Source organism: Anser cygnoides, chromosome 1 (assembly GCF_040182565.1).
Source record: "Anser cygnoides isolate HZ-2024a breed goose chromosome 1, Taihu_goose_T2T_genome, whole genome shotgun sequence".
Taxonomy (NCBI): domain Eukaryota; kingdom Metazoa; phylum Chordata; class Aves; order Anseriformes; family Anatidae; genus Anser; species Anser cygnoides.
Genome location: NC_089873.1, coordinates 27,270,118 through 27,280,030, shown reverse-complemented (window position 1 = coordinate 27,280,030; position 9,913 = coordinate 27,270,118). Strand labels below are relative to the sequence as shown.

General features: G+C 43.1%; 1 protein-coding gene across 1 annotated transcript in view; it reads left to right on the top strand.

Annotated features, from left to right (window-relative positions):
- The first annotated feature begins 2,194 nt into the window (after window positions 1-2,194).
- CFTR (CF transmembrane conductance regulator) overlaps window positions 2,195-9,913 on the top strand; it is an 86,272-nt gene continuing 78,553 nt past the window's right edge. Inside the window, exon 1 of the mRNA XM_048050990.2 lies at window positions 2,195-2,585. Within this exon, the coding sequence (XP_047906947.2) occupies window positions 2,533-2,585 (53 nt within the window). The 5' untranslated portion in view covers window positions 2,195-2,532. The remainder of the gene's footprint in view (window positions 2,586-9,913) is intronic.

Genomic DNA, 9,913 nt, shown 5'->3' with positions numbered 1-9,913 from the left:
GGAATGGGAACGTGTACCCCAGGGCAGAGGGGAGGCCGGGCTACAGCCCCTGGGGTTAAGATTGAAGTTGCTTTCAAAGTGAAATGAATGAAATGGTCTGCTTCCAATGTGTGTGACTTCAGAAGTACAGGGTAAAATCAGATAGATGTTTGCTGTGGATGCAATGAAAGGCTGAAGTAGCTGTTGTCATAGCAGATTGTGTTTCTCTAGAAGTGAAAGAAGATCAAGTAAATGGAATTCATATATAATACTAAACGTGGAGGTATTTCAGTCCCTAGAGAGAACAGAAATATTACAGTTTATTCCTACTCACACTAATGCTAATGGCAAGTTTCACATTCACATCAGCAGGAGTATCTTCAGCATCCCTGAGAAGGTTATGAATAATCGTTTTTAAAAAACCACAAAATGTTAAAAATAAAAGGGGGGGGGGGGGAAGGGGGTGAGGAAACGTATTGGTAGAAATTTTGAAGAAACATTCAAGAGAAAAATGTCAAGAAACAATCCTGTAAAATGCAACCTGTTAAGGGCTTATGAGTGCAGGGGGTAAAAGTAGCCAAGTTATTTGCCCACCTGTCAGATCACAGAGCAGGGAAGCAGTCACTCCTGGGGATCTTGGTGGTGCAGAATAGGTCTCTAGCTGGTACTTTAGGAGCCATTCAAAGTTTCAAGGAGAAATAGCTGAATTTAGGGACCTAGAAAGTTCGTCATATGAAAGACGGTGGAATTTTTCACGTAAAAAAATGTCATCATCAGCAATGACTGAAGGTGTGTCTTTGTTAGTCCCAAATTTACTACAAATGCTCATAAGTCATCTCTGGTGGTAATAGCAACAGGGGCCATATTTTTATGGAAAATAGTATCCACTAGCCACTGACATTTTTAGCAGTTTGGACTTGACCCACGAAAGGTTTTATATGATTAACATGCCTCACTTTCTAATGCAAATTACAGAAAAGCCTAACCCCTTGCTCAGTTTCTGCCTTATTCACGTGCACCGGAAATCTCAAGGCTAGAAAGAGAAGAGTCCGTGGCAGGTTGTATATTGCTCAGATCATCTGGTGTCCAGGACGCCTTTAAATTCTGGTTCCTCCATTTTTTAACCGAGTGAGAGGATTTCACAGTCTGTTAGGGTCCGACTGAAGACTTTCCTTCCGAGGCGATAGGAGCAGGGGGTTCCCAGCCTCGCCCCGTGCCCTGCAAAGGAGGGATGCGTGTCCTCGCCTCCCCTCCTAGCTCAGCACCCTAGGAGGAGCTGGAAGGATGGCCGGCTGTCCCCTCATCACCAGGGCCCCGGGGGCCGGCTCCGCTAGGTGGCAGGATGCCGAAGGGATCCCGTGCCGAAACCCGGGTGGATTTATTCCTCCTGCCTCCGCGCCTTGCCTGAAGACACGGCGAAGTGCGAGCAGCCTCCTGGAGCCCTGCCTGCTCCGTGCCGCTGCCTGCCGGCTTTGTCACCGGGAAATCCCAGCCGGGAAGGGGCCGTGGGGGGCGCAAAGAAGCCCGGTGCTGTGCCAGGGGCAGGGGACACCTCCTGGCTGCCCGCAGCCCCCGAGGGAGGATTGCCAAGGCAAAGGAATCCCGTGTGAAACCGCAGCGGGGTGCGGTGAAATGGAAACGCCTGCAAAGTTTGCAAAGAGTTCGGTTTAATTGTGGTGCAAGCTGTAGGACCACGGGGTAGCATGTTTGCCTCTTTAAAGAACCAGCTTGGAGGGGAACAGCTGCGTGCTTAGGAAAGCGTGACCTTCTTCCAGCGATATTTTTTAAGTCACAGAAGTGAAAGAAAAACCGGGTGTGTAAATGGCACTTTAAAGCATTAAATAAAATCAGCCGGCCTGCAGCATTAAATCACGAGTTCTTGTTCCTGCTTCTTGACATCTTTGTTCTCCTTTAAGCGTGCTTTCCATCATGCTGTCTCTGAGAGCAGGGCTTTTGTTTGCACAGCGCGCACACAACGCTGCGAAACCCCGACTGCACCCGGGTCTTCAGGCTGAGCCCCGGCGGGATGCGCTTTTCCCATCCCCTGAGCTTCGAGTAGCTGTGCCTGCAGGAAAACCTGAAAAAAACATCGCAGCACGTGTGTCCCGGAGCGGGCGGCAGCGCTCCCTGCTCCCCACCTGCCCCCGGCCCGGTGCCGGTGCCCACCCTGGGATTTTGGGGGGCGGCTTTGGAGCCGGGGCTGCCAGCAGGGCTCCGGTCAGGGGGTGCTGGGTGTCTGCAGGGGGGTCCCGAGGTGCCTGCGGGGACGGAGGGAGACCCCGCTCGGGTGGGGGCCGGGCGCGGCGGGGAAGAAGGAGGAGGAGGAGGAGGAGGAAGGAGGAGGCAGAGCGCGGGCCGGCTCCCCAGCCCTCCCGCTTTTGAACCTGGGCACAGCAGAGGCGGGGAGAGGGGCAGGGGAAGGAGGCAGGCAATGACATCAGAGCGGCCCGAGCGGATAAGGTGGGAGAGCCCCGGGAGCGGAGCGGAGCGGGCGAGCCAGGCGTGAGCAATTGGCGGCCGCCGGTCCCGGCACGGCGCAGCCCAGCGGGCACCATGCAGAGGTCCCCCCTGGAGAAGGCGAACATCTTCTCCAAACTTTTCTTCAGGTGGGAGCCCCGGAGCCGCGGTCCCCTGGCCTCTCCCGGCCTCCCCTGGCCCCTCCTGGCCTCTCCTCCCTCCCCTGGCCTCCCCACCCCTGGCCTCCCCTCCCCTGCCCGGCGAGGGGTCCGAGCCCGGGGGGATCCCCGGCGGTGTCGGGTCGGGGTTTCCCCCTCCGTTCCCCTCCTCTTTTTGGTGGTGTCCCCGCCGCGGTTTGGCACCTGAACGGGCTTCGTCTGTCAGGTGTCATAAAGCCTCCCCGGTCCCCATGAAATTAATTTATGACCCAATTTGAGCAACCTTTGGTAAATTGCTCAACTGGCTGATCTGTTAGCTCGTTGCGCAGGGTGAGAACGAGGGCAGGGTGGGGGGATTGCTCCCCGAGCTGGGGTTCCTCCTCTGTGCCTCGTCGGGTTTTTAGCGTTGGCTCAGCAATGCAAGATTTAGTGGCAATAGTTCCCTGTAAGCCTCCAAAGCTTCCTCTTGCAAGTCAAGTCCCTGGCACCTTTTCTTTTCCACAAATTCGAATGAAAAAGAGAAGGAGTCAACGCCAGCACCCGTGCACAACATGCTTTAAAAGACAGTATAGAGACCCAAACACCTTCTGCATCACCTTGCTAGGAGCAGCACTGCCAGCTGGAAAGGGAAAGCTGGCTGGCTCCAGCCCACATGCCATCACTTTTGCCCTTTCCCCTGGGAGCTGCTTTCCCCCTGTTGTTACTCGAGGGTCTTTCAGGCAGCGCTGAGGGGAGGGAGGAAATCTTGGGCAAAACATGAACATAGTGACTGAAACGGGAGCACGTGATATAAAACCATAACATTGGCACGAGGGCTTTGGCCGAGTAACTGAGGGCTTTTAATTCCCTTTCTAAACATTTTGGGATGACTTTCCTCTTCAGCAGATTGGTATAGGTCATTTTTTTTTTCTTTTTTTTTCAAAAGATTTCTAAAGGGAAGTGGTCTTTATGAATTGCTCGTTTTGCCTGCCTCCCCCAAATTCAGTCCTTTTGCTCCCTTTTAGCCAGATGTGATAGTGGGGAAGGATCCTAAACTTCACTGGTTTCTGGGATTTTACAAACATCCAGGTAAAGGAGAGCATCCTAGGGCTGTCCTTTACAGATGCTGCGGTGTGAAAGAAGCTTTACCTGCTCTCATATGCTGTTAGATCCAGAGCCTGTGGATGATGGGAGTAAACTTGTATAAATTCTCCGTAAAAGAAGCTTCAGTTAGCTCTCCTGTCAAGTATTAAAATACAAATCCATGGGAAATAAGGCTGCATACTGACTTCATTGGTCATGGAGCCACTTGTTGTGTTTCATTACTTTTCTCTGTAAAGCTTCTGTCAGCTCTCTCCTAGAAGCTGGGAAGGGGTAGAGAAAAAATCCCAGTTGGTTAAAGTAAACATTTCTGATTCCTGCCTTAGTTAAAGTTCCCATGGCTGAAACTAGACACAGTTCATGCGCAGTGAGTGCATGATTAACCATCCTTTGGTCTGATCTGGAGTCTTTTAAAATCCAAGTCTTAAAGTCAATTAAATGGCATTTGAATCAAACACCTCATGCATGATGTGTGATATTGCACCAACTATCTTACTGCAAATGAAGTGGTAATAACTAATACACGAAGTAAAAGAGATAATCATGGTCAATACTGACTAGACCAGATAAATGTATTTACAAAACTTGGTAGTAGCATTGTTTCAAAGAAAAATCAATCTATTAAAGTACACGGTCTGTTCATTGGGTAAGAACAGCCAAAATTGTATGGAAACTTCTATAAAGACTAATGTAATTCTAATACATTCTGAATGATATGCTTTTGTTAATTACAAAGTGTATGCTTACTTGTACTTTAAAAAATACACTGCGAATGCCTTTTTTTCTTGCAAACGTTACATGAAATACTTGAAAAATATCAAAAATGAAAGCCAAAAGGTAAGAAAATGTATTAGAGCCAAACTGGCAGAAAGAACAGCTTTCTTTTACAAATAAACATGTAAATCAATATACATTTTTAAAACATGCATTATTTGTAGCTATGAGACATGTTAGCTTGTTTGAAAATGCTTCAGTCCTCAAGGACTCCATCAGTTTCTGTCTCATCAGAGATAGATTAGGATCAATGCTAAAGATCATTAAAAGGTAAGCTATCCCAGAGCAAAAATTCATCAAGGTGTAAGAATTGTATAGTGCTTTGAAGTATGTTTTCTGTAATGAGTTTCACAAAGACAGAAGTATTTGTTACATATCAGCAAGGAGACCTGTCCACTCAACTGGAAACACCCACAAGGTAGTGATTAATGAGTTAGATTGGAACAAGGTTTTCTAAGATGTCAGAATATTTTATCAGTGTTTTAACTGAACGTACACACATCAGTAGTTTGTGAAACTGGTGCTGTTTAGTAAAGAACTTCAGGACATGCCTACATTGTATACACTTTGCTTCCATGAAAACATGAGACAGAGCTCAAGGGCATTTTATCTGAAATAAGGGGTGTGTATGGAAAAAAGTTGCTTTTTCCAATGATAGAATAGTTGCTCTCAAGACGAACATTGATGAAGGCTTTAGTGAAGTAACTTATCTAGTCAGTTCCCGTGGTATCATTTGTGAATTATCAATCTGAATAAACTGCAATAAGTTGAAGGCCACTTTAGCAAAAGTAACACTAATGTATTAGTTATCATTTCAGGAAATCTTGTGGATAAATGTAACGTTATTTAATATTTATTTAATATTTTATGATGTATTGTCAGCTTCTTGATGTTGATGTCTATAAACCTGTTGACAAGGTTTTATTGTTCGATTACGTGTCCTGTTTGGGCTAGAGGAATAGGTCTGAATGTATTAAAATCAGAATGGAGGTACTTGCTCATAAGTGGATAATTTAAACATGTTTCAGTGTTGTTTGTAGGTTTTTTTTTGTGTTTGTTTGCTTTACTTTCTTATTTCATTTTGCTGAAAGGTGAGACACTGTCATGTGTATACAAGGAGTAGTATCTTTTTTTGCCATTTTGCTGGATTTTCAAGATCACCTAGACTGATGGGGCAAAAAGGAGAATTGTTTGGGGGTGGTGGTGGTAGTATTTAGACACTAAAACCAAATTTCGTCCTAAAATTTGAACAGTTTTTGTTTCAGAAACTGAATTTTGATGGTTCAGAAATGAGATATGAAGACAAGAGGTTTGAGATCTTCTATTAGTATGACACTTAGAACCCCCTAGCTATTAAGTGTTTGGGGTTTCAGGGTTTCTTTTTGTTTGTTTGTTTGTTTGTTTTTTTGTTGGTTTATTTTATTTTCCTTATTACATTTAAAAAGTTAATCTCTTTCATTCCAAAACACATGCAAGAGGTTTTTCTGTGCACTGGCAACTTTTTGTCTTGTTTGAAGAAAATAAACTTTTATGTAGAAGCAGTCAGATGGTTATGTGCTTAGCTTCATGTTTGCTGGGAAGCTTCATTCTTGTCTATGTAACAAGGTTGCATATGTTCATAGGGTTTTGCAGGGTCAAGGCCATAACGCTTGTTGCAAACAAGTCAGAGTACTTTGAAGTGACCTGGTTTTATTGTAGATTAGCTGAGGTCAGGAAGTATCATTATGGTTTAATTAATGCGGATATCATTCATTTATGGCTGGGTACTGGAAACACTTATCACTGGAGTATCAGAAGTGGCTGCAACTTTGGGACAATTCTGATTATTTATTTATTTATTTATTTATTGACATCCAAGTTTAGATACTTAAATACAAGTTCACAAAAGGCAATCCTTATGCTCCTGTCCAACTCTCTAAGCATATACTTTTGCTTTGGTATATACCAATACGACAACTGTCTCAGCAGGACTGAGTAGTTCAATGCATGTTTATCATTAAATCCAGATGAGCAATCTAAACCAAGCCATCTTCATGCTCTGCCTTCTCATGGGCTCAGTCCAGCAGGTCTCCTCTAGTTGCTTTTTCTTTCCAAACCAGACAGAAAGTAACTCAACATCTTTTCACATGGCTATCCCTTGGTTCCAAGAGCAATGTAGTGTGATGGGGATATGTGTTGGATTTCTTCTTCTGCTGTGTGTGCCCTAAGAGGCATAGGAAAGCAAATTCAGTTCAACGTGTCCTTCCCTCTAATGTCTTCTGGGAGGTAGGACTAGTTACCAGTGTATGGATAGTGTCTGTCCCTCCTTTTGAAAGTACTTTAGTTCTCTCTCTTAAGCTCAGTTTAAAGCACAAGAGCAAAAGTGTCTCTGTAGTCTGCTGGGTAAGAAACTTGTTTGCAAGTAAGTCCTGATTTCTCTTCTAAGGGGACATTTTATGAAGTCTGTTAAATGTCTTCTGGTAATCCAGGATGTAAGTTTTGAGAGTACCTGGTCCATGAGTTCTAGTCATAGTTATTCTTTCACTCTTCCTAGCTTAATTTATTCTTAATTTATTTTATTTTATTATTATTATTATTATTATTTGCAATGACACCTTTTCAAAAGTAATGTTTGAGGGTGCCTTTACCAAATTAGTTTCTGATTAGAAAAGGCATTCTCATGAGGACTAGTCTGAATCATTTCACACAAAAAAGGAGCTAAGGCTAGACCTACTCCAGAAGGTATTTCGCCTTGTGAGACACAGTGGCTGAAAAGTGGTCCCCATCCTATGCTTGAGCCATGTAATTTAAGAATTAATACCAAGAGGGTACTGTGCACACTGGCAGCTACGAGCAGGTGGATTGAATCCTGCAGTGTGATGTCTCAGTTGCTGTGACAGCTAGCTTAGACACTTAGACACATAAGGCAAATTTCTTAAAGTCTATTCTTAAGGCCTGTTTTGGGTCTAGTCCTGAGGACTTGGCTTTCACTGATCCCAGGTAATCAAAAATCCTGTCCGTTAGTGAATATCAAACATAGATGCAGCTGCAGCATAGATTATGGTGCCATGGGGCTGCCTAGTCATTGCCCTAGGGACATGCTGGTCTGTTCACCCTTCACACCTGTTTGAAACTGTGAGTTTTCAGTACTTTGGAAAGTCACCCCCTAGATGGTTGACATCTGTGCAGGTTTTGGGCTTCTTTAGGAAGTTTGAATTCTATTAATATTTCCAAAGTTAAATATGAAGCTTGAAGAGGACTGAAGAAAGTAGGTTGTTCTCCTACTCTGAAATCACTTAGTCACAGGAATGCCTTTTCTATTAAATAAGGTTGAAATCTGCCCTTTTCTCAGCCTGGTACTGCATCTTTGATCTAACTAGCATAAGTGCAAACCTAGTGTAGCACAGCACCCTTCTCTGGGTGTTTTCTACTTCTAAAGCACAGTTGTTGTAGCAAGTTGCATCTGAGCCTCTGAAGTACACGTAAAGCTTTTTATTCTGCATGAAAAAAAAACACAACTTAGTCTTAATATTCAAAATGAAATGGTCAGGTCTTTGAAAGACTTGCAGGCCTGCCTATACCTTTTCTCCTTCACCATGCTTATTTGATTTTAGTAGGATAGAGAATAATCCACCCAAATCATTGAATTACTGTTTTTAATACTTTAGGCATTGACATAGAAAGTAGATTTATTGCTTCTATTACAAAGGTTTCTAGAAACCCTAATAGAAATTTGAAGTCTATTTTATTAGACACTGCAGAACATTTAATAATGAAGCCTGTTTTGAAGATCTTAAGGTCAAAGTAGATAGCACAAGGGATGGGTTAAAAATAAGTTTGCTTATTAGTTCTGTAGAGAATAAAGAGGGGTGCGCAAAAATTAACTTGTCCTGGGAGCATGTGGTGGAGTTGGCAAATGGAGACTGCTTGAGATCTCCTATCCAGAATTTCAGTTGCTCAAGGGTATAGCAATGTTATTGCAGGATATTTCTATAGGAAGCAGTTATCACATTTTTCATGCAAAAGAGTTTCAGTCTCTGATTATCTAAATTTTTTGAATGTGCTAACTTTCAAACTGGCGAGACTAGTGCTGCTTATTGCAGGAGAGTTCTACAGGTTGCTATTATTATTATTATTATTAAAATATATATATATATCTTTTCTAGCAACATATGCATGTAGTTACAGTGCTTCTGGGGGCAGGTTGGTGCCAGATCTAACTCTGGATAATAATGTGTCCCAGCATGTCCTCTAAAATAAATAAGTAAATCAAAGATCTGATTGAACTGTAGTAGCTAAGAAGACTTTGGCATTACATATTTTACAATGTAAGCTTGTAGATGTATTTCAACTGCCTTCCATGGGAGAAAGGGTAAGCCTGGTTACATGACCAAGAGCTCACAGGCTGTGTTTATGTATCACAAAGTCTCACATAAGCAAAAGGAACTCCATGAGCATTTTAGGAGTCAGCCAAGTAGCTAAACCGAGGCTACGTGTCATGAAGCTCCAAAATTACAAGAGAATAAGTAGGTGCTTAAGACGTATTTTGAAAATAATTGTTTTTCCTTTGAAACCAGAACCCTCCTGCCTGTCAGATACAGGTAAGCATCCTTCCTTTGGGAGAGGGTGGGCAGGAGAAGGCACTGCTCCTGGAAGGCAGTGCTTGAGTGGCTTGCTGCAGAACCGTTGCCTTAACTCCATGGGCAAGGTTGTGCCTTAGGAGAAAATCCCAAGTGACAGCTGGGAATGGTACTTGGTTCCAGGTATATTCTCATGCTGTGTTTTAATGTTGGTACTTTTCTTTTTATAAACTTTTTTCAACTTTTAAAGTAAAGAATGTGAACCTTTATTGTACTGGAGTCAATCCGATCTTTCATTTTAACTTCTTCCAGTTTAACTCAGTTTAAGGTTAGTCTTTGAAACCTAGGATGCTTTTGTTTCTCTGGAGGTAACAAATACTAAAAACCAACCAACCAAAAAAACACACCAAAAACAAGCAAACAAAACAAAAAAAACCCACACCCAAATACCACCAGCTTTGCTTTGCTCAGAGTCCAAGATCATTTTGGAAACTGGGAGATGTGAGATATTTTCTCATTAATTTGGAAGAGTCAGACTGAAGATTGGCAGCAACATATGATGCAGCATGCAGAGAAGATGGCAAAAAGCAAGTCATAAGAGAGGCAGCCTACAACTCCGCATTAATTACATATCATTGTAGTGGCAATTTACTTGTTGATAGTTAGTGTTTATATTAAATAAGTAATTTCCTTCCCCTTTCCTGTTCAAATTGCCACAAATCTATTCAATTTGAGATGTTTACCACTGATCACATGTCAGTTGCTGATGCTGGAACAAATTACAGATTTGGAAGGGGCTATTGCATGCAAGGTGCAATTTCCTGCTAATTTATTACGAATCTATAAATGCATGGCTAAAACAATGGAGTGCTAAACTGAATTAAGATAGGTGTTGTTACGTTAGTG